General features: G+C 37.9%; 2 protein-coding genes across 2 annotated transcripts in view; both read right to left on the reverse strand.

Annotated features, from left to right (window-relative positions):
• LOC108253580 (lysosome membrane protein 2) overlaps nucleotides 1-8,635 on the reverse strand; it is a 9,269-nt gene extending 634 nt beyond the window's left edge. The window contains exons 1-9 of the mRNA XM_017447806.2: nucleotides 8,441-8,635; nucleotides 7,980-8,077; nucleotides 7,464-7,628; nucleotides 6,894-6,942; nucleotides 6,657-6,760; nucleotides 5,940-6,050; nucleotides 1,395-1,517; nucleotides 734-937; nucleotides 14-262 (exon numbers count right to left, since the gene is read on the reverse strand). Of these exons, the coding sequence (XP_017303295.2) occupies nucleotides 14-262; nucleotides 734-937; nucleotides 1,395-1,517; nucleotides 5,940-6,050; nucleotides 6,657-6,760; nucleotides 6,894-6,942; nucleotides 7,464-7,628; nucleotides 7,980-8,077; nucleotides 8,441-8,504 (1,167 nt within the window). The 5' untranslated portion in view covers nucleotides 8,505-8,635. The remainder of the gene's footprint in view (nucleotides 1-13; nucleotides 263-733; nucleotides 938-1,394; nucleotides 1,518-5,939; nucleotides 6,051-6,656; nucleotides 6,761-6,893; nucleotides 6,943-7,463; nucleotides 7,629-7,979; nucleotides 8,078-8,440) is intronic.
• The window catches only part of LOC113471236, a 16,481-nt gene extending 2,568 nt beyond the window's left edge, over nucleotides 1-13,913 (reverse strand). The window contains exon 1 of the mRNA XM_026830229.1: nucleotides 11,864-13,913. Coding sequence (XP_026686030.1) covers nucleotides 12,883-13,578 — 696 coding nt within the window. The 5' untranslated portion in view covers nucleotides 13,579-13,913 and the 3' untranslated portion in view covers nucleotides 11,864-12,882. The remainder of the gene's footprint in view (nucleotides 1-11,863) is intronic.
• Between the last annotated feature and the right edge of the window lie 11,183 nt (nucleotides 13,914-25,096).

Genomic DNA, 25,096 nt, shown 5'->3' on the forward strand with positions numbered 1-25,096 from the left:
AGTGGGATCTTACCTTGGCCTCGGTGTGGTACACCAGGGGCAGACTTCGGCACGAGTCCCGACTAAAGATAGACACGGGGGCCTTCGCGCCCACTTTGGTCGGTGGAAATCGCGACCCGTCACTCCCGCTGATAACGTTGCACTCCGGGGACAGCCAAGTGTTTAATTCTCGCACTCCGTTCACACTGGCTACTTGACCTGCTAGCTCGGGCTCTTCCTCGCCGGTCCACACTGTGAGGAGATCTTTGGACAGACCAGTGCGCTGTGGGAGAGAATGGGAAGGATGTATATTAATGCCTAGTGCCCGTATTCAGGGGGGGGGGCTCCTCGTCCCCCCCTCGAGCTCAATATTTCTCATTTACTGTAGGCTTTGGAGCATCCACCCCCCTTCTCCTCGACAATATCTTGGATACGGTCCTAGTGCCTACTCAAAAGATAGTAGAAGAGATAAAGATTAAGGGTGAATATTTTTTTCAGTCCTTAGAAGGGCTTTTAAGTTGCATTTGATTTGTATTTTGTATAGATTCAATAGTGCTGTTAGAGACTGGATTTAACCTACCTTCTTTTTAGCCCCTCTAATAGCCAGTTAGCTTAACACCTCTGTTAAGGCTATACAAATCAAATGGAACTTAACAATATGTTAGCTTAACAGGCCTTCTAAGGGCTGAAAAAATATTGGTAAAATCCACCCTGAAAGTAGGTTGTTGAAACCCTCGAAAGGTAGGTAACTTACCGACAGTAACATTCCGAACTTATCGTACGTCACGGGCTTATTGGTGAGTCGTGCTATCGTGTTGCCAATGGTGACCAGGGCATTGTCGTAACCGAAGAACGAATCATGAGCTTTGACCTTGGTAAAGGGTTCCATGTTGCTGAGCATAGTTAAAATACTCAACCTGCCTACAAAGTGAATGTTTCGACTGAGAGCAACGGCAATCTGAAATCCGATGAGACAGAATGTGAACGTTAGTGCGCGACCACAACGGTGACCATTGGGGTCGTCGCAGAAAAAAATATTCACCTCAATTTCTTGATTTTCGTGAGGGTCGGAACTATGGTCATTGGTCAAGTCAAGGCTTTGTTGAAAACGTTCCTATTCATTAGCATGTTTGGTTTATTTTCTCTTAGGTCGGTACTTGGCGAGGGTCCATGGTCGTTTTCCGTTGTAGACGCCTACTTAGAATCGACCATTTTGTAGTTTGCTTTATTTCTTTTTAAGTTGAATTAAAATGGAAACAAAACTCTGATAAATAAATTAAAGGGAAGGAATATCTCAATCTAACAATTTAAAAGGAGGGAATATGTTGGAAAATAGACTTATTACAACAGAATTTTGTTGGTGCACCCTAATAAAAATAAATAAAATAAACTTACTCTTAAAAGTAAGTACTTACAAAGTAAGGGACATTAGGGATGATAAGGACATCGTCAGGACGTCCCTTCGACAGTTCGGGTACAAATATGCCGAATTGTGTTAAAGGTGGCTCGGCTACTCCTGACATTTCGGGGTTTGCTAATACAGGACACACATAGTTCAATAATAGTTATGATTGTACGACAGGATTAACAATGAAATAGGTATATTAGAATTTAGTGTTTTTAAGTTACCACTCCCATGCCAAACTGTAGAAACAATATCTTCTCTCACCTAGTACTGTCTTAGCTCAACCCGGCACATAACCACAACCTGAAAGCACCAGTTCCGCATGGATCACTGAAGTTGAGCACGGTTGCGCGTGGTTAGTACCCGGATGGGTGACCATCTGGCCAATAGCGTGATGCTAGCTTAAAAATAGTTATTGGAGTCAGAGAAAGTAAAAAAGTTAACCAGTTTTTCCATTGTCTATAGAGGATTTTTCACAATAAAAAATATTATATGAGACTTCTACCCTCAAAAACCACGAATAAACTACCATTTGGGAGAATTTAAAAATCTAGTGATTTCTTTTCCTTGAATCTAGTGATTTTTAAAAATTTGGAGTGGAGACCCTGTTTTCTACTGGGAGTTTAGGGCCAAATCATGAATTTTTTTTTCAAAAAAGCATTTTAAAAAAAAGCATTTTGGCTCAAATGTAAAATGGGTCAAAAAAATCATTTAAATTGTAAAATGCAAAATGCTTTTTCAAAACCAATTTAAAATGTAAATGTACATTTTACATTTTGCATTTTCTTATTATTTTGTTATTTTGTTTTGTGTACCTGTTTGTAAATATTGTATTGTAAAAAACATTGTAAAATCCTAATAAAGTGTAATCGACACACGAAGTTCTACAGGACACACAAAGTTCTACAGGACACACGAAGTTCTATATAGGATGCTAAGCTGTAATCTTACAATTGAAATCAGCACACACAAAGTGCGAACAGCTGCAATTATTTCACTTTCCTAGAAATTTCTCACCCCAAAGTCAATCTCAAACAACACAATCTTCGCATGCTTAAACCATTTGTCTCTAATATTAATGGATCATGACTTGACTCTGGAGAGGTTTTGACTCGGGTTTTATAGGTATGTAAAAACGTTTGTGTTCTCACGAAGTCCTTTCAAAATTCTTGAAACAATTTAACACAAATAAATTCTCTTTTCCTGTTTTTGACAGACTTTTTTCTTTTTGTTACTTGATACCAAAGGAATTGTAATTAATTATAATAGGACAATAATTAACAAATTTTGAAATAACCTCTTAATATTGCTGAGACTTTTTTTTTAATTAACAACCATTTTTGTGGGGTTCTTTTCTTTAAACTAATTTATCAGAAAATGAGGCAGTATTTAAGAAGTAGTTCACTAAATTCTCTTTTCCTGTTTTTGACAGACTTTTTTCTTTTTGTTACTTGATACCAAAGGAATTGTAATTAATTATAATAGGACAATAATTAACAAATTTTGAAATAACCTCTTAATATTGCTGAGACTTTTTTTTAATTAACAACCATTTTTGTGGGGTTCTTTTCTTTAAACTAATTTATCAGAAAATGAGGCAGTATTTAAGAAGTAGTTCACATCCGCTAACCAAATTAGTGTAGATAAATCAGAAAACAAAACTAGAGAAATGTCGCTAACACAAAGACATAAGGAAAATAATATGTTTACCACATCGATAAATTGTGTTGTCCTTTTACATTTTATAAAAAAATAGACATAATAAATAAAATACGGAAGGGACATTCTGAATGAGAACCTTTTCTGAATGAGAACCTTTTTTTTTTAATTGCTTACTAAACTTGTGAAGAAACATGAAAAATCCCAAGAAAGTATTTGGTTATTAAATCTTGTGATTGTGAATTCTGTGTTGCTTTTTTGGTCGCGTCAATCTGGTACTCATTGGTGAGGAGGTTAAGGGCTTCACTCATGTCCTTTACGTCCCTTGTTCTCATTAACGAACCCAGAGGCTCTTTCGAACCTTTGAGGAACGTCCTTAGACCAAGTTTGTGTATATAGGTGTTTATATAATTCATGCCTTCTACCCAGAGATGTGCAAAATGCTTTTGAAAACCAATTTGAAATGTAAAATGCCTCTAGAAAACCAATTTGAAATGCAAAATGTAAAATGCTTTTAAAGTTTAAACGATCATGTGCATACTTGTAGGTACGGTTGTTACTGATAGAAACTATTTCGTACCTATCTTTTTCTAGGACCTTCTGTACCTTTTAAACCTGATCTGAGGTAGGTATCAAGATTTTTTTACCCATCTTAAAAAATAATAATAATAAAAAAAGCATACCTACCCATACCTACCCAACTATTTTCCCACCTTAGCTCATATTTTCAAAAAATTCCTTGAAAGCTATTCCTCCAAGTTATAAAACATAGACTTCAAACTTACTTCCCTGCATTTTCAGTGACATTGAAGCAGACTCTGAAAATGAGAAGAAAACAAATGGTGCAACCAGCTCTGATGAAGAAGAAGATGAAAGTGATGATGATGATGATGATGATGAGGATGATTTGAGTGATGAAGAAGATGACAATGATGATGTGTCTGTTAAAGAAGAAATTGATGATAAATCAGGCCAAAACAAAAGTGACTCGGGAATAAAGGACAAGAAAGATGTGCAAAAGAAGGGAAAAGTAAAATCAAATGATGTTACCGAAGGCAAAACTGTTTTCCTCAGGAACGTTCCTTTCCATATTGACAATAACAGGTAAGTGACTATAGTGATTTGTTTGGAAAGTGTCCCACTATGTCAATAGTAAGTACCTACACTACCTACACATTGTTTAACAGACTTCAAATACTTCAAAAGTGTTTAATAAAATTATTGTTGATGGATAAGCAATACACTAAAAAAGGAGGATAATTGTTCAAATCAGTCCTTCACTTATAATCAGATCTGTTCATTTTACATTGGCTCTTTATTTCAGACTCAAACAACTCATGTTAGCCCAGTTTGGACCTAGTCTCATGTATGCCCTGGTGTGTATCGACCCTCTTACTGAGCACTCTAAAGGCACAGCCTTTGTCAAGTTGAGAGATTGTGGCCAAGGCTTACCAAGTTGAGTTACCACGGAACTCAAGCGTTAATCGGAATTGGTTAGTCCTGACCTTTATAGGGTTTCGAGCTTGAGCAATCGATGGAACTTTTGGAATATTATCTACATAGGTATAATAGATTCTGTTTGGATGTGCTGAAGTTGTGTTTTAGGTATTGTTATTTTTTAAATGAAATAAAATTTTACTTTGATATCGAAGTTCAAATCAGTCCTTCACTTATAATCAGATCTGTTCATTTTACATTGGCTCTTTATTTCAGACTCAAACAACTCATGTTAGCCCAGTTTGGACCTAGCCTCATGTATGCCCTTGTTTGTATCGACCCTCTTACTGAGCACTCTAAAGGCACAGCCTTTGTCAAGTTCAAAACGGTAGAACAGGCTGAGGAGTGTGTTAACAAAGGTGAGATTGAATTGTCCTTTTCAACTTTTTTTTTATCAAGAGGTTTGATAGAGGTGACTGCTGCCTGAGAGGTTTGATTGATTTGTAACAATGAAGGTCTTATTGTTCTGAAATGAGATACTTTACCTTTGTATATTATCAGAATTTAATTAGCGCGTACGTTTTTCAGCGCGAAAATACCTACTGGTGTTTTTATTTTCAGAATCATTTGTCCATTGATTGGTGGTCAGCACTGAGCTTGTCTAATATTTTTCCCTTTTCATATTTACATATTAAAAATTCTGGAAAAAGCCTAAAAAAATCAACAGGAAACCCAAAACATTATACAACGGAACGATATTTATTTGAAAAACACTTTCCAAATAACAACAACTTAACACTTATGAGATCTAAGACTAAATAATATTAACATAGGTATCTTATACTATAAAGTACTCGGGTTAGGTTAACTTTGTTATATTCCGAAAACCATCTCATATATTTTCTCGCCTCTACAAAAATCTTTGAATAACTAGAGAGTCTGGAACGCAAACTACTGACTTACACGGTACTTAGTGTACTTACACTTTCTCACTTGAACAGGCCCCAAAATTTGCCCAAGTGAGGTTATTTTTTGATTTTATCCGAATTACGCGATGGGCGTGGTACGACATAGACCACACGAGCCTAATTTCGCAGCTCACTCATCTCCACGAGGCTGCCCCCGGAAATCCAACCACAAAGCCGAAAAAAGTTCTTTAAAAAAAAACTCGGCCCCGCCGAGATTTGAACCCGCGACTACCGGGGTGCAAACCCAGTGTATCACAGAGGCTGCTCAGATGCCATTATATGGTTTGACCCTTCAACCATGTTGCACACGGTTGAAAGTGAGTTTTCACGCATTCAGTCTTAACTTTATGAATAGGGATGTTGCGATATATCGAAAACCGATATGTATCGATATATTTTTCGCCGATATATCGATATTTTTTTTATGCACTCGTAAAGTCTCGTGGTCCCGTGAGATAGGCCGTGGTTCGGCGTATAAAACATATACTCGCAATGGTAAACAGAACAAGGCACGTCCACATTAGGAAAGTTTCCAAGTAGTATACGGAGAAGGTGGCGTGGTACATTAGGTTGTACATGTTCTCTGGCATATCCTCACTTGCCTGAAACAAATTGAGAGAAAATTGAATAGAACAGGCTTTCCCAAATTTGCTCAAGCCAGAAATTGTTACGTGGAGAATTTGACCACTTCTGACCCTCGTACTGGGAAAAATCGGAAAATCCCGAAATTCCAAACCCTTCCCGAGATATTGACGTTTTTTAGTCCCCCCATACCTGACTTCTGACCCTCTGAGATCATGTTGATCATGGCATGGGTTTCTTTTCTTTCTTTGGTGTTATGTGTACCTACTTATTACATCTCTCTATCCTTTTCAGACAAAACCCCCTTTTTTCTTCAAATTTGTTGTATTTATTGTTATATTCATTAGATTTATAAGAAATCATTGTGCTCGTTTGTAATGTTATTAAACCTATACAATACACGAGACCTCGTTTAGACTGCTGGGGTAAAGGGACTTTGTAGTCTCATTCGAGCTGGATAAACAAGGTATATTCTATTCTACTGCTCTAGTTGGTAAACCATACAATACACGATACACGAGACCTTGTTTAGACTGCTGGGGTAAAGGGACTTTGTAGTCTCATTCGAGCTGGATAAACAAGGTATATTCTATTCTACTGCTCTAGTTGGTAAATAAACAACTCACGATTTCCATCCATATGAGAGGCAAGATTAGCCCATCTGGTACATTTTTCATGAAGAGGGCAGAGTCTGGCTTCTTCACTTCGACATTGATTTGTATCCTTGATACTGTTCCTAATGTTATCCCGTATTTCTGAAATAGTGGAATTTTTTGGTAAACTAACCGCCGTATGTATGAAAATTCGTTTCAAGTTAATCTTAAGCTAAACTTGGCTAAGCAAAATTTCAGCTCAAGTTTAACTTGAGGTGCCGTTATGGTGAAACTGGATCTGGGCCTTCTGGGTTGATTCCTAGGAAACAAAAACGGGATCGTTGGGGTTCAGTTTCAGTGTTTACCTATTTTGTCCCTCGGGGCCGCGGACCCAGTTTGGGGATCACTGTCTTACAAGGTGTATCCAAACATAGTCGATTGACGAGCTCAATCTATGTTGTCGAGGCAGTGTGGACGGTTCAGTCAATATAGATCGACGGTCGGTCGACTATGTGTGGACACACCTTGAGGAGTGGAATATCTATAGCTTTCGGGGCTGGGTCAATACGAGAACACCAGAAAGTAACCCCTTCAAATAGTTTCAATCGAGTGCATTTTTTTTTTTTTTTTTTTTTTTGTGCAGAGCATCGTACCGGGACCTTCTGCATGGCAAGCAAACTCATTACTATCTTTGCCCCTTGAGATTTACTGTACCTAGTAGGTAGGCTTTTTTTGGAGGTACCAAAGGTACTCCTCATGACTTCACTTGACGTGACGTGGTAGTGTGTTTCTACCTTTAGCCCTATGACCTGATTCGATCTTTTGTGACTTAATACTTACCTTATAACAATAAGGCCCATTTTCTTGTACAATCAGTTTATCCGTGTATCCCTTGAGGAAAGGTTCGACGTTTGTATAGTTGAACGCGTAGGCACATACCAGAGGGCTTACGGGGGGTTTGACCCAAGAATCATACAGGTAGGATCCATTTTTGATGACCAGGAGCTGAAAACAAACACAAAAGATCAAAACTCTAAAGTTGTGTCCACACATAGTCGACAGCCGTCCATCAAGAATGGATCACTCCTTGAGATTTAAGAGGTTGCCAAATTGTACATTTGTGAGGCTAGCCACTCACTATCAGGTAGACCTAACGGATACACCTGATCAGGTCCAACTGATAGTGTGGGTGCCCAACAGGTATCAAGTAGGCCTGACAGGCTGAACTTTTCAGCCGTACCTGTCAGGTCTGCCTGATAGTGTGTGTGTGCTCATCAGGTATCAGGTAGAGCTGATAGGCTGACCTGATCAGTTGTATTATTTTTTTTCCAGTATCCTTCAGAATATCTGTCTTACCTTGAGAAGTTGACTATGATATAGGTCGGTGAACCAAAGGAAAAAGCTCAAAGCTGAGAAGGTTAGCACTGATGAGACTATCAATAACATGGAGGAATCTGAAAATGAAGAAGGTAAAAATATGTGGATGACTACGAGGAACCAAAGAGGGAAAACGTGTTTTAACCACAGAAGAGCAAATGATGGCTGAAGAAATAAATACCTCTGTAAAAAAAAGTCATGGGAAAACGGGTGAAATTCCCATCCTCCAAGGACCAAAGTCAGCATTTATTGAGGTAGTGTGTTAGGCCTTTATAAAAGTAGTGGGGTCTATAAATAAAGGCCTTGTGTTCATCAACTTGACTTTTTGTTTACTAATACCCATATCTATACCATATGACCTATAACCTATATGTACCTACTTGATATGGAAATTAGAACTAATTAAATTTGCCTTATCAACTGTACGACAGAATACTTACCACAGTAAGATTTGCTTTTTTTCTCCGTCTGGACATTTTCTTTCATCGTAGAACTCTGAAACATGAAGAGTATTCAGTTGAATCTAAAGGCAGAAACACACTACTATCACGTCACGTGAGCTCACGGGAAGTTTGAAAGATGTAGTTCAAAAGTTTCCCATACTATTGTAGGTAATTTCGTTCAGGACAGCCACACTACCATGACATCACGTGAGCTCACGTGACGTGATAGTAGTGTGGCTCTCCTGAACGAAATTACCTACGAGCTCTTTGCTTTTTACGGTACGGTAGTACGTTTTACCAAGCGTGTGTAGCAAAATAAGTTAAAAAAAAAAAAAAAAAACTTATTCCAGGAAATTTATTTTTAATTAACCGACAGGAAAAATCAAACATATTTTTTCCTTAAGGAACACCACATCTTATCTGAATGCAAAATGTTTGATAAGAAATGAGGAACATTCAAGTTGTACATTACGCAAGGCGAATTTTGTTTGTGTTGAACTTTTGGCCATGGTTCATTTCAGTTCTCCTGCTGGTGTCTCAATCGAGACCTTTGATAAAACATATATCCTCAGCCCTCACTGCCCCGGACTTCCCTACCTGGAGAAGTTTGCTGATTAGATAAGCGTCTATATTGAGACCTTATTTCTACGGCTAAGTTCAAGGTTGCTGATCGCTTGATGGAAATTTGTTTGCTCCCCTGATTTTGTCGGAAAAAGATGTCCGTGATTTAGGGACGTAATGTATTTTTAATTCTTCTGATATAACCTTATTATTTTAAGTACCTTTGTGTATTTTTTTTTTATTAATATTTATTATAGTGTGCAAACATAATTATAAAATGTTATACATATACACTACCTTTGTGTATTAAACTTTGTTGTTAATGAGAAAAATTAGTTGTGAAATTCATTTTGTCAGCGTTCAATATTGTAAAATTTACAGTATTTAATACTGTTGTACAACGTTTAATACCATAGCACCTACTGTACAGATCGAAGTAATGATTTCCCTTTGCCTTCTTCAACAACAGACAAAGATGTTTATTTCCGGAAGTTTTGAAACTGTTAAAACCCGGCAGTGGTCCCTACTACCCAAGTTGGGTTACCTTTGAATATTTTTGTTTGTAACAATTTTACTGTTGTGCAACGTTTAATACCATAGCATCTACTGTACAAATCGAAGTAATGATTTTCTTTACCTTCTTCAACAACAGACAAAGATGTCAATGTCCGGAAGTTTTGAAACTGTTAAAACCCGGCAGTGGTCCCTACTACCCAAGTTGGGTTACCTTTGAATATTTTTGTTTGTAACAATTTTTACCAATCACCATATTAATGTTCTCGCTTATGTTTGGGCACATGACCTCATGTGTCCTTAGACAAATCTCAGGCGGGATTGTTATCTCGAAACTAGATTAATGAGAACAAAACCCTCTCTCATTGAAAGTTATACGATTAGAAATATTAGAATATTATTTATCTATGTTGATTATGATAAGGTACCTCAATAGGTGCCTGGTGTACACATTTTGATTAATAACTAGTCTGGAGAGGACAGTGATTTTTAAACATTTATAGGTTGTGTTCTTGTGTTTATTAGAAACCCTCTCTCATTGAAAGTTATACGATTAGAAATATTAGAATATTATTTATCTATGTTGATTATGATAAGGTACCTCAATAGGTGCCTATCTGCCTATGCCTACACTACCTACTACCTATCAAATACCTGGTGTACACATTTTGATTAATAACTAGTCTGGAGAGGACAGTGATTTTTAAACATTTATAGGTTGTGTTCTTGTGTTTATTAGAAAATTTGAATGTACCTAAAAAATGTCTGTCCAAAGATTTTGAATTTGATATGTGTTGCAGTCTTTTTTTACTGACTCCTAAATTTCCAATAGATTGAATGGATGGGCACATTTTCTTTATAACAATTGGAAATGACACCCTTTGAGTTCGCTAATGAGGTCGATTTTCCACGCTCAACCTCCTGTATGGATTAAATCATTAAAAGAGCAAAGGTCTTCCCGCAGACTTTTCTCAAGCATGAAAGCTCATTTTATTTTCCTACCATTAGTATTGGGTCGGTAATATCATTCAGTTGAATTGAAACCAAGAATAAACCCCGACCATCATTTTGTTTATCCAGTAAATAATACTTATAACAGCTCTCTCGCTCAGAAAAGAGATAAGGGGCTCATTATCACCTGTTCCTCACAATTCTGCGAAAGCTCTCATTGATTTGAATCAAAGCGGTTCTGGGTGAGATGAGATCTTGTCAGACCAAATCGAATTAGACAAGCTCGGTTTTATGTGCACTGGGCACCCCGTACACCTAATGAGTACTTGAGTAGGCAGTAGGCAGAGAGATCATACTTTCCGTACCTAACCTACGTTTTAAGGAGACATTCAGAAAAACGGACTTTGAAGACCATGGTACATACTTTTCAAATTAATCTTTAACTACTTTGCCGGTTAAACTCTGAAGAGGGACATGAAAAGGTGAATTTCTTGAATATTTTTGGTACCTCTGGACTTTTTAGTCCCCAAACCGTGTGAACATTTCACCTCTTAATCAAGGATCGAATGGTTCTCTCTCGGTTAAAGTGGTGGACCATTTCTCTATTTCTTCTTGTTTATTTACTTTCCTTAGCCTATAGGAAGGAAAGTAATGTAATAGGGTGAAATTTCCGATGGTCAGTTTTTATCACCAAAACACGTTTTTTTTCTGACTCTAGAAAATTAAAACGGGCCCTGTCAGCCTGTCATACGGCGATCAGGTGTAAATACACCTGGTGCGGACTGGCGTTAGTTTTTACTCTGGACTGAGGTAGACTTAACCGGACCATGTCATACTATGACGTTGTTTCGGGAATAGAGACTGTGGCCAAGGCTTACCAAGTTGAGTTACCACGGGATTCAGATTCGTGTTAATCGGACTTGGTTAGTCCTGACCTTTGTAGGGTTTCGAGCTTGAGCAATCGATGGAACTGTTGGAATATTATCTACATGGGTATAATAGATTCTGTTTGGATGTGCTGAAGTTGTGTTTTAGGTATTGTTATTTTTTAAATGAAATAAAATTTTACTTTGATATCGAAATATTTTTGTGTTTAGATACTTTACCTTTATCAGAATTTAATTAGCGCATACGTTTTTCAGCGTGAAAACACCTACTGGTGTTTTTATTTTCAGAATCATTTGTCCATTGATTGGTGGTCAGCACTGAGCTTGTCTAATATTCTTCCCTTTTCATATTTATTAAAAATTCTGGAAAAAGCCTAAAAAAATCAACAGGAAACCCAAAACATTATACAACGGAACGATATTTATTTGAACAAATCTTCTAGAATTTTGTCGTAGCGATCTCCATCTGAGGAGTCTAAATTTCCTGTAGTTAACTTGATCATTGAACCTACGTTGTCGTAAAGTGCCCTCTTAATACGAGTGCCTGAGGAATTGTGTTTTATTTTATATAATCTAGTTTATATGAGATAAGTTAAGACGAGTGGGAACAAGAAGGACCCGAGTCTGAAACATTAGGGAAGTTTCGTGGTACATTAGGTCTTTTAATGTTGGAGAGATGTATCCCTTCACTTGTGTTAGCGTGTTGTTTATTAATTTCAGCTGTTTTTCGCTCTGTGTTAATCGTGTTAACTGTTTCCTTTTTGTACTTGTTTCCTGTCTTGTTTTGTTTTTGTCTATTCCTCACAAAAATATCACTAGGTATCTCAGGAAGGTGTTCCCTGTCTTTATTGATTTTTGCAGCTTTGGCATCTTTGCCTTCTGAAATTTTCTTGTGAATCATCTCATATAAACATTGAGTTTTTTCCTTATGGGAGTTTGTGTAATCCCTAGTTATTTGAATTTCGTCCCCTATGTCGAAAATTCCATTGGGTTCCATGTGACCCGTTACGATTTCTATTGGTTTCAAATTTGTAGCTGTGTGGATAGAATGATTGTATGCAATGACGGCATATTTGACCATAGTAGTACCTAATGGAATCTCTTTTGAATTCTGACCGATTTTTCATAAGTCTAATATGTTCTATTAAGGTAGAATGAAAGCGTTCAACAGCACCATTTGATTCTGGGTGTTGGCTGGAGACAAAGTGTATATCGATCTTGTGTAAGGCCAACAACTCTTTAACAACTGCATTCTTGAATTCGCAACCGTTGTCAGATATCACTTTTCTAGGTAAACCGTGGTGTGTAAACGAGTCCAGAAGTTTATCTGCTATTTCTACAGCTTGACATGATTTGAGCGGGTATGCTTGTGCAAATTTGGAAAAGGGATCTACGATTGTTAAGAATTTCTTTTTGTCAAGTGCTACTGTATCAACATGTACAGTTTCGAAGGGTTTCTTTGTTGTCGGTGTTATGTTGTAGTGTAGTTTTAGGGGTTTCCTATCGTACTTTGTAGTGAGGCAGATCTCACAACTGTTCGTGAAATCCTGAACAAACTTTTGGATGTTTGGCCAATAGTACATCTCTTTCCTTGGTGACTTCCTCTATACCTCTATGGTTCGTTCGACCTTCATGAATAGCTTTGATAATTCGGTCTTTCTGTTCTTTATCATAGATGTCTTTGAGGAATTTAGTACATTTTATAAAGATAATACGAGAATCTGTGAAATGTGTCTGTAAAACTTTAGTGAACTCTTTGTAAAAATCTACTTCGAAATACAAGTGGTATTTGACCTTTGGTGCAATATGTGTTTTGATGAAATCTAAAATTTGAGGTTCGGTGTTGTGTTGAGGTATTTTCAGTGTAATCCTCATCTTGTCTTTGTGTAAGTTGTTTTGAATGTCTTTTTGGTATTCTGACCCGGAACAGGATGTTATTATCAGTTGATTTTGACCAATGTTTACAGCGCTTTCTGAAATAGGTATTCCTATGATAGGATTTTCTCGACTAGTATGAACAGTGTTTATGGTTTCACTATCATTATCAGTATCCGGTGTTATTAGGTGATCTGCAATACGAGAAATGTCAGGTGTATTGAAATTTGCAGTGTTTGCGTCCCTAGAGATGCTGGGGGCCACGTTGCTGGTAGCGCATGGAATGTTGCTCGTGATTATGGGAGACCCAGTGTCGAATATATCAGGTTGGTACTCCTTCTGAATCATTTCACTGATGAATTCGTCAATATCAAATATTTGATTTACCACAGATTCATCGGGTTCTGCTAGGACTGACGATATTTCATCTTTATTGTCTGAAGTTTCACTAACGTGTAATTCTATTCTGGATAGCGCGTCAGCGTTGGTGTTAGATACGCCTTTCTTATAGATGATGTCATAATCATATTCCTCTAGTTTTAAGCGCCAGCGGACAAGTTTGGAGCTGGGCTCTTTCAGAGAGAACAGCCATTGGAGGGGCTTATGGTCTGTGACTATGGTAAACTTCCTACCATACAGGTATGGTCTAAAATACCGTGTGGACCATACGATAGCTAACAGTTCCTTCTCTACAGTAGAGTAGTGTAATTCATGTTGTTTTTGATGACCAGGAGCTGAAAACAAACACAATCATCATCAAAAGATACAAACTCTAAGGCCTGCCACTCACTATCAGATAGACTACCTGATACCTGATAAGCACACACACTATCAGGAAGACCAGACAGGTACGGCTAAAAAGGCCCACCTGTCTGGTCTACCTGTTACCTGATGAGCACACATTATCAGGTGTACCTTTCAGGTCTACCTGATAGCAGATAGTGAGTGACTGGCCTAAGATTCAAAAGGTTGCCAAACTGTACATATTCGTAGGTACTTTGGTCTCTGAGTTTTTGCCGATTTGAATTAAGTGATCTTTGAGACTGGTCATTCACGCATAAAAGTCAGTTTGAGATTAAAATAATCAATTATGAAATATGTAGGTGGTCTCCAAGATCTGAGTTGTTAAGATTTAAAAGTCTTTAATATTTTCCAGAATCCTTAAGAATATCTATGTCTTACCTTGAGAAGTTGACTATGATAGAGGTCGGTGAACCAAAGGAAAAAGCTCAAAGCTGAGAAGGTTAGTACTGATGAGACTATCAATAACATGGAGGAATCTGAAAATGAAGAAGGTAAAAATATGTGGATGACTACGAGGAACCAAAGAGGGAAAACGTGTTTAAACCAAAGAAGAGCAAATGATGGCTGAAGAAATAAATACCTCTGTAAAAAAAAGTCATGGGAAAACGGGTGAAATTCCCATCCTACCAAGGACCAAAGTCAGCATTTATTGAGGCCTTTATGCTTTATAAAAGTAGTGGGGTCTATAAATAAAGGCCTTGTGGTGTTCATCAACTTGACTTTTTGTTTACTAATACCCATATCTATACCATATTACCTATAGTCCTATAACCTACATATATGTACCTACTTGATATGGAAATTAGAACTAATTAAATTTGCCTTATCACATGTACGACAGAATACTTACCACAGTAAGATTTGCTTTTTTTCTCCGTCTGGACATTTTCTTTCATCGTAGAACTCTGAAACATGAAGAGCATTCAGTTGAATGTAAAGGCAGAAACACACTACTATCACGTCACGTGAGCTCACAGGAAGTTAGAAAGATGTAAAAAAAGTTCAAAAGTTTCCCATACTATTGTAGGTAATTTCGTTCAGGGTAGCTACACTACCATACATATAGTATGTGAGCTTACGTGACAGTTGTGTGTCTGTCTTGGACAAGATTACCTACGGGCTCTTGGCTTTTTCCGGTACGATCGCACGTTTTACCAAGCTAGTGTAGTAGCAAAATTAGTTAAAAAACGTATTCCAGGGATTTTTTTTTATTGGAACCGACAGGAAAAATCATATTTTTTCCTTAAGGAATATCACATCTTATCTGAATGCAAAATGTTTGATAAGAAATGAGGAACATTCAAGTTGTACATTACGCAAGGCGAATTTTGTTTGTGTTGAACTTTTGGCCAAGGTTCGAAGTATCTATTTTATTTTCCTCTGTGGTAGTCAGATTTAATTCACAGGGTTTAACCTCGTCAAAGTGGGATGTGTTAATGCGAAGAGGTCTCATAAGTCTAACTTTGTATTCCGTGTCAGAAGGGTTAACGAGTGAGCAAATAATTTTCTTATCTTATGTGACGGATGTGACTCCTTCTGGAATGAACCGCCGTATGTATGAAAATTCGTTTCAAGTTAATCTTAAGCTAAACTTGGCTAAGCAAAATTTCAGCTCAAGTTTAACTTGAGAATGCTACATTAGAATCGTGTGGTCTGTGTGGTAGCGTGCTTATTCCGTAGTAAGCCTTTCATCAGACGGGCGAGAAGAGACACAATACTTACCATTTAGGTGCTAGTTTGGTAGAGGGTATTGTAATTACTGAGGTCTTATATTCTAGTAATTCGTAATTGAAGAGAGAAAGAAAACAGGAAAGGAAAAAGTCAGCTGTTCCGAAAACGAACATTATCCGTTCAGGATAAAATCCGGGGCGAGAATCGAACCAACCAATAAAATTCCAATTTTTCATTCAGGTGGCGAAGACGGGCGAGATTTTAAAGGTCAACTGGCAAAACCCAGTCAGAACGTGAGCTTTGCCAAGAAACACAAGTTGAGCAAACAACTGGAAGTACATCGTGGCCAAGTGCAGAAATCTAGAAAGGAGCATAGACAGCAGAAGAGAAAGAACATGAATAAGGCCAAGACTAAAGATCCTGTCAAGGTAAGAGGAATTTTTACTGTGCTAATCACCGACTTAACCTCCAGATCTGAAGTCAATCGCGTTAACAACTAGGTACACCACTTCCATGGCTTTAATTTCTATCCTTTAGTTAGATTAGTTAGAGCTGGGTATAGGTGTAATACATTTATTACTTTATGACAATAGTTTCTTTAAAATGTTTCCTATTTATAAGCCTTCGCATGTTCTGATGTTGTTTTGATTAATTAATGTTCTATTAAACTTGCACTAGAAATCAATTTTATTTTATTCTTCATGAATGTTCTCTATTTTAGACCAAACCAAACCTGGCGAAAAAGAAGCTCAGTGACGATAAACATTTCAACAAGTTGATCTCTTCCTACAAGTCGAAAATCAATTCAGCCGCTGCCAGCAATCAGTCCAGCGGCAAGAGATGGTACGACACTTAGACTCAAGGTAGGTATTTGATGACTGTTATCAGTAAGGATTGTCCCTCGGAAGTTCTCGGATCAAACCTTACCCTGGTGTAATTTTTCCCAGACTTTTCTTTTCAGATATTTCGCCAATTGGTTACGAAAATACCGCGATGAAAGGGGACTTTTCTTTGAAAAGTTGTATTGCCTCAGGGATGTTGTTTCCTAGGACCAACATACTAAAAATAATTAAAGAAGTGAAATTAACCTCTTTGTCACGAAATTTATATTCTACTTGAATTCTATCCACCTCCTGGAGGGTGTGCGCCTTCGCGCCCACTTTGGTCGGTGGAAATCGCGACCCGTCACTCCCGCTGATAACGTTGCACTCCGGGGACAGCCAAGTGTTTAATTCTCGCACTCCGTTCACACTGGCTACTTGACCTGCTAGCTCGGGCTCTTCCTCGCCGGTCCACACTGTGAGGAGATCTTTGGACAGACCAGTGCGCTGTGGGAGAGAATGGGAAGGATGTATATTAATGCCTAGTGCCCGTATTCAGGGGGGGGGGCTCCTCGTCCCCCCCTCGAGCTCAATATTTCTCATTTACTGTAGGCTTTGGAGCATCCACCCCCCTTCTCCTCGACAATATCTTGGATACGGTCCTAGTGCCTACTCAAAAGATAGTAGAAGAGATAAAGATTAAGGGTGAATATTTTTTTCAGTCCTTAGAAGGGCTTTTAAGTTGCATTTGATTTGTATTTTGTATAGATTCAATAGTGCTGTTAGAGACTGGATTTAACCTACCTTCTTTTTAGCCCCTCTAATAGCCAGTTAGCTTAACACCTCTGTTAAGGCTATACAAATCAAATGGAACTCAACAATATGTTAGCTTAACAGGCCTTCTAAGGGCTGAAAAAATATTGGTGAAATCCACCCTGAAAGTAGGTTGTTGAAACCCTCGAAAGGTAGGTAACTCACCGACAGTAACATTCCGAACTTATCGTACGTCACAGGCTTATTGGTGAGTCGTGCTATCGTGTTGCCAATGGTGACCAGGGCATTGTCGTAACCGAAGAACGAATCATGAGCTTTGACCTTGGCAGGAAGGAGCATAGACAACAGAAGAGGAAGAACATGAATAAGGCCAAGACTAAAGATCCTGTCAAGGTAAGAGGAATTTTTACTGTGCTAATCATCGACTCAACCTCCAGATCTGAAGTCAATCGCGTTAACAACTAGGTACACCACTTCCATGGCTGTAATTTCTATCCTTTAGTTAGATTAGTTAGAGCTGGGTATAGATGTAATACATTTATTACTTTATGACAATAGTTTCTTTAAAATGTTTCCTATTTATAAGCCTTCGCATGTTCTGATGTTGTTTTGATTAATTAATGTTCTATTAAACTTGCACTAGAAATCAATTTTATTTTATTCTTCATGAATGTTCTATTTTAGACCAAACCAAACCTGGCGAAAAAGAAGCTGAGTGACGATAAACATTTCAACAAGTTGATCTCTTCCTACAAGTCGAAAATCAATTCAGCCGCTGCCAGCAATGAGTCCAGTGGCAAGAGATGGTACGACACTTAGACTCAAGGTAGGTATTTGATGACTGTTATCAGTATGGATTGTCCCTCGGAAGTTCTCGGATCAAACCTTACCCTGGTGTGATTTTTCCCAGACTTTTCTTTTCAGATATTTCGCCAATTGGTTACGAAAATACCGCGATGAAAGGGGACTTCTCTTTGAAAAGTTGTATTGCCTCAGGGATGTTGTTTCCTAGGACCAACACACTAAAAATAATTAAAGAAGTGAAATTAACCTCTTTGTCACGAAATTTATATTCTACTTGAATTCTATCCACCTCCTGGAGGGTGTGCTCTGCCTACAAAGTGAATGTTTCGACTGAGAGCAACGGCAATCTGAAATCCGACGAGACAGAATGTGAACGTTAGTGCGCGACCACAACGGTGACCATTGACCCTCGCAGAAAAAATACTCACCTCAATTTCTTGATTTTCGTGAGGGTCGGAACTATGGTCATTGGTCAAGTCAAGGCTCCGTTAAAGACGTTCCTATTCATTAGCATGTTTGGTTTATTTTCTCTTAGGTCGGTACTTGGCGAGGGTCCATGGTCGGTTTTCCGTTGTAGACGCCTACTTAGAATCGACCATTTTGTAGTTTGCTTAATTTCTTTTCAAGTTGTATTAAAATGGAAACAAAACTTTGATTAATAGATTAAAGGGAAGGAATATCTCAATCTAACAATTTAAAAGGAGGGAATATGTTGGAAAATAGACTTATTATAACAGAATTTTGTTGGTGCACCCTAATAAAAATAAATAAAATAACCTTACTCTTAAAAGTAAGTACTTACAAAGTAAGGGACATTAGGGATGATAAGGACATCGTCAGGACGTCCCTTCGACAGTTCGGGTACACTGCTGATGATAAATTAACAATACCTACCTATCTTATTTATGTATTTTGTAAAAAGTTCAAGTCAAGACATGAGCAGTTGGATTCACTGTATATAGGTATAGATTCGGATTTTCAAAAGGCTTTTTAGTCCGTCCTTCCTTTATTATTACTAATAATAAAAGGTATAGTGGACGGACTATTGTATTCGCTTCGGTGTCTTCACTCGGTCGGTCTGTCTCTCTGTCTGTCCCCATAGAAGGACTTATCCAAACCTGGTCGACCTATATATCAAATTAAAGGTCTTTTTACCAGGAACACGAAAAAAATTAGTCTTTAACTACTTTGCCAGTTAAACTCTGAAGAGGGACATGAAAAGGTGAATTTCTTGAATATTTTTGGTAGGTATCCCTGGACTTTTTAGTCCCCAAACCGTGTGAACATTTCACCTCTTAATCAAGGATCGAATGGTTCTCTCTCGGTTAAAGAGGTGCACCATTTCTCTATTTCTTCTTGTTTATTTACTTTCCTTAGCCTATGGGAAGGAAAGTAATGTAATAGGGTGAAATTTTCGATGGTTAGTTTTTATCACCAAAACACGTTTTTTTTCTGACTCTAGAAAATTAAAACGGGCCCTGTCAGCCTGTCATACGGCGATCAGGTGTAAACAAGGTTTTTCAACCTTATTTACACCTGGTGCGGACTGGCGTTAGTTTTTACTCTGGACTGAGGTAGACTTAACCGGACCATGTCATACTATGACGTTGTTTCGGGAACGTGCCGTTATGGTGAAACTGGATCTGAGCCTTCTGGGTTGATTCCTAGGAGACAAAAACGGGATCGCTGGGGTTCAGTTTCAGTGTTTATCTATTTTTTCCCTCGGGGCCGCGGACCCCAGTTTGGGGATCACTGTCTTACAAGGTGTATCCAAACATAGTCGATTGACGAGCTGAATCTATGTTGTCGAGGCAGTGTGGACGGTTCAGTCAATATAGATCGACGGCCGGTCGACTATGTGTGGACACACTTTGAGGAGTGGAATATCTATAGCTTTCGGGGCTGGGTCAATACGAGAACACCAGAAAGTAACCCTTTCAAATAGTTTCAATCGAGTGCATTTTTTTTTTTTTTTTTTTTTTTTTTTTTTCGGGAGAGCCTCGAAGCCAGCAGAGGCGATAGCACGTTGAATACAAAAGTTCCCAATGGATCACTAGAGTTAACCAACGTTTCGCGTGGTTAATACATAGATGGGTGACCTTGGCAATCGGGTGCTGCTGGCTTTTCCCGGCCCCAATCAGCCTGGAGGGTAATGCGAGGAGGCGGGTAGCTTGTCGTCGAATGGAGGGTGAATTCCCCGTCACTGAAGACCTTAGCAGTTACCTAAACACTGAAGACCTTAGCAGTTACCTTACCTAAACAGTGCAATAGTCCTTAACTAAAATGGACGCGGCACACAAAGGATCAGGAAGGGACCGCCTTAACATAATAATACCTAAACAGTGACGTTAATGTCCCCCCTCTCTAAAAAAAAGGAAAAGAATCGCTAGTAGTTTCCAACCGGCTTATCACATTGATGCAATTTTTTGAGAAAGGTTTTGTATCGTACCACGTGCCTTGCATAGGAGTGGAACAAACCGCTGATGAGTGATATTTTGTTGATCAGAGGCTGGTTTAATGACGTTGGAAAGTACAACTCCCATGAAACCTTCCAAGTTGAGGTGGTTAGGCGTGAGAACTATATGGAAGGGTGTTTCCATCAGGAGGATAATTCCTTGTCTAGGAGATGGAATATTCTATCAGGGGGTTCTCCCTCTCTAATGGGAGGTTAACTTCATGGGAAGCTGGTTATATTAGTCTCTAGAATTTTTGATGGTTTCCTAAGCTCAGATGTTCTGTTGTTCGGCCTTCATAGCCGGCTAGATGGGCCGCGTTTATTTTGATTTCCTAAACCTCCTTGTTGGAATGTACAACTCCCATGAAAGCTTCCAAGTTGCGTTGGTTAGGCGTGAGAACTAGATGGAAGGGTGTTTCCATCAGGAGGATAATTCCTTGTCTAGGAGATGGAATATTCTATCAGGGGGTTCTCCCTCTCTAATGGGAGGTTAACTTCATGGGAAGCTGGTTATATTAGTCTCTAGAATTTCTGATGGTTTCCTAAGCTCAGATGTTCTATTGGTCGGCCTTCAGAGCCGGCTAGATGGGCCGCGTTTATTTTGATTTCCTAAACCTCCTTATGTCATGTATATGTAGTTATTATTATTACTTACAGATTTCATTTTGAAAATTTCCATATAAGTCAGATAAATACTCGAACACTTGAAATTCACACCTCGTAACTAATAAAAAAAATTAAAATAATTGATAAAATTATGCCATAAAGTTATTTAGTTTTATGAATATTAAATAAATAGACACCAAGTAAAAATATATTTTTTTACGGCAAAACATATAAAATTTAAATCAATACTTCTTATTAAAAATAAAACATCAAATTCCGTTTAATTAAAAAATCAAAACAAACAAAATATTATTTTAGAAAACAACAAATAAATTTAATATTGTTTATGAGACAATAATACTTGTTTGAAGTATAGGTACCTATTTATTTTATGACAATCGAATAAATTAAGGTAAGTAGATCGTTACCTCCAGGTAAAGCTGGGTACCTACTCATGGTAGCTCATTTTGTTAAATAAAAATGGAGGTCCATTAGAAAAACACAGCAAGTTGGACGTAATCAAAAGCTTGTTTGAATGAATAGTAGTAGGTAGCAGGGTACTATACTCAAATATGATCCTACTGATCCTAGTGTTGGAATTAAGCGTTGAGTAACCTGCTGAGTACTCTTGTCAGATAAGGGACTACAATCTAAGTTTAGATTTTAACTTTTGGATTAAACTATCTATTAGATCAGTTGCGCTTACTTGGGTGATGTTTCAAAGTCATAGAGCAGGAAAAATGAGGACCAATGGAATTTTTCTTTTTCTCCTAGCAGATAAATACTCGAACACTTGAAATTCACACCTCGTAACTTATAATAAAAAATAATTGATAAAATTATGCCATAAAGTTATTGAGTTATTGAATAAATAGACACCAATTAAAAAATCATTTTTTAACGGCAAAACGTATAAAATTTAAATAAATAATTCTCATTAAAAATAAAACAAATTCCGTTTAATTAAAAAATCAAAACAAACAAAATAATATTTTAGAAACACAACAAATAGGTAAATTTAATATTGTTCATGACACAATAACAATTGTTTCAAGTAGGTACCTATTTATTTTATGAGAATTGAATAAATTAAAGGTAAGTAGATCGTTTCTAATGGTACCTCCAGGTAAAGCTGGGTACCTAATAATGGTAGTTCGTTCTGTTAAATAAATATGGAGGTCCATTAGAAAAACACAGCAAGTTGGACGTAATCAAAAGCTTGTTTGAATGAATAGTAGTAGGTAGCAGGGTACTATACTCAAATATGATCCTACTGATCCTAGTGTTGGAATTAAGCGTTGAGTAACCTGCTGAGTACTCTTGTCAGATAAGGGACTACAATCTAAGTTTAGATTTTAACTTTTGGATTAAGCTATCTATTAGATCAGTTGCTCTTACTTGGGTGATGTTTCGAAAGTCATAGAGCAGGAAAAATGAGGACCAACGGAATTTTTCTTTTTCTCCTACGACTTTAGATCCCGAGATAAATCGATTTAAAACATACTGGTAAATCGTGAACTTTGACGTCACGGCATACGCTCCCGTAGGCGATGACGTCACATCAAATGTCCCGAGCAAAGCTCCCTCGCAGGCAACACATTAAAGGTTTTTTGCGCATACGTTTCTGCGCATTTCTTTCTGCTCCTCCGCAAGCGTGCTTGCATACTGGCGCTACCTAGCGGACGAAAAAAACAACTGCATGTAGGCACATAGATGAGTTGCTCTAACAAATGGTCTCTAAACTTGGTACCCACCAGCAACATTTTCATCAGAAATATTGTTTCTCAACAATCCAGAAATGTTTTTGCAACAATCCAGCAAATTTTTAAACTCCAGACTTCTGGATCAAGCTATTGGGAGCTTCTTAATGCCTTACAAAAAATCTTCGTTTCGCTCTAATGCCCAAAGGTTTATCCGGTTTGGCGAAATTCTCATAAACATGTTTTATCGCCTAAAACACATTTGATCCTGATTTTTTGGACTTGATCAGGCCTTTGAGAGCCCCATAGAAGTTCTTTTTTGAGTGACTTTGGTTCACTGAATCGTTAAGGACGAATCGTTAATAATGAATATAATATAATATTTATACTGCTCGTATAGGACTGAAAAGTCCCTTTACTCCAGCAGTAGGCTACTACGCTACTACTATTATTGTGGTCAAATTCTCAAATTATTTATGACCTCGGATTTGGATTTTTCCCAACTTTTTACATAGGAATCGACCATTTATTTATAATTTTTACCCATTTGCAACTGCTCCAATGGTTGATTTAGAACTTTTTGACCAATCAAATTGCGTAATCCGAGAGTTTAAACTTGTACAAGTTTGAACTCAGATTGTGACTACCTTCCTCTTCACATTACTCAGCCTGAGCTGGGCTGGGATAGATCCCGAGATAAATCGATTTAAAACATACCTACTGGTAAATCGTGAACTTTGACGTCACGGCAGCTCCCGTAGGCGATGACGTCACATCAAATGTCCCGAGCAAAGCTCCCTCGCAGGCAACGCATTAATGTGTTTGAGCGCATACGTTTCTGCGCAGTTATTTCTGCTCCTCAGCTAGCGCGCTTGCATAGTGGCGCTACCTAACGGACGAAAAAAAACAACTGCGTAAAGTCAGACGTCACACATATTTCAACTCTTTCATAAGAGCGGAAAATAAAAATTGAATTTTCGAACTTTTACAGTTATTTTTTCGGAGTTTTGACCTCGGATTTGAATTTTTCCCATCTTTTTACATAGGAATCGACCATTTATTTATAATTTTTACCCATTTGCAACTGCTCCAATGGTTGATTTAGAACTTTTTGACCAATCAAATTGCGTAATCCGAGAGTTTAAACTTGTACAAGTTTGAACTCAGATTGTGACTACCTTCCTCTTCACATTACTCAGCCTGAGCGGGGCTGGGAAAATGAGTCGGGCAACGATTGACCAGATGGTCACTCATGTGGATACCAACGCGCAAGGTTGCTTATATTCAATGATCAATGAGGAACTGGTGCCAGCCTAGTCAGCTTCTTTGGTAGCGCGTCTGCCTTGTAAGCGCTAGGTCGATTCCGGCTGGCTTTCTCCTATCCTGTCTTCGATCCTGTGTGGGACGATAAGACCTTAGCAGTTATACAGTTCCCTTTATCAAACCAAAAAATAATAATAATTTTAAAAAAAATCGACATTTGAGAACTTATTAGTTCGTTCCAGGAGGGATTGAAGAGATAGGGCAATGTTAACAATCACCTGATTGAGCTATGAATGGACCCTGGTCAGTTAGGAGTGTGAGAGGACTAGAGGAGGTAGAATCAGGCTCCGATGTACGGGGGATCGATGTCCTCAAGTTCTGATTTTTTTTTAATCAAATAATCAAGATGTAGCTTTATCGATGCCGATGTTGCCAAACTCAATGAGACATTTACAGTAGATTTAAACAAATTTCTATCTTGAGCTAGTTTTTTAAAAGCTTCTTTTGATGACTGTGAGGGGAAAAACCTTACATCCCGAGTTGTGGAATTTAATTGCTGTCATTTGAAAAAAACCTAGGTAGGTACATACATAGACAAAAAGTTCACCTACATCTTAGAAAGATGAGTTATGTTTTATTTATTTGTTCATTTATTTTAATTTTCATCTCCTCTTTCTCTTACAGATGTCCCTTTATAAAAATACGGATGGCCCTGAGCTCACTTGATCACACGCCGCGTCGCGTGGGCTGTACGTATATTACATATGTAGATATATCTAAACTATACATCATACATAGTTATGTACGTACCTACTTGGTATATTATAGTCATTACTATTATTATGAATATGTTGTTAGCTAATGTCAAGAATTGACCCATTCAGTTGAATGTAAAGGCAGAAACACACTACTATCACGTCACGTGAGCTCACAGGAAGTTAGAAAGATGTAAAAAAAGTTCAAAAGTT

This window comes from Diaphorina citri, unplaced genomic scaffold (genome assembly GCF_000475195.1).
Source record: "Diaphorina citri unplaced genomic scaffold, Diaci psyllid genome assembly version 1.1 scaffold2189, whole genome shotgun sequence".
Taxonomy (NCBI): domain Eukaryota; kingdom Metazoa; phylum Arthropoda; class Insecta; order Hemiptera; family Psyllidae; genus Diaphorina; species Diaphorina citri.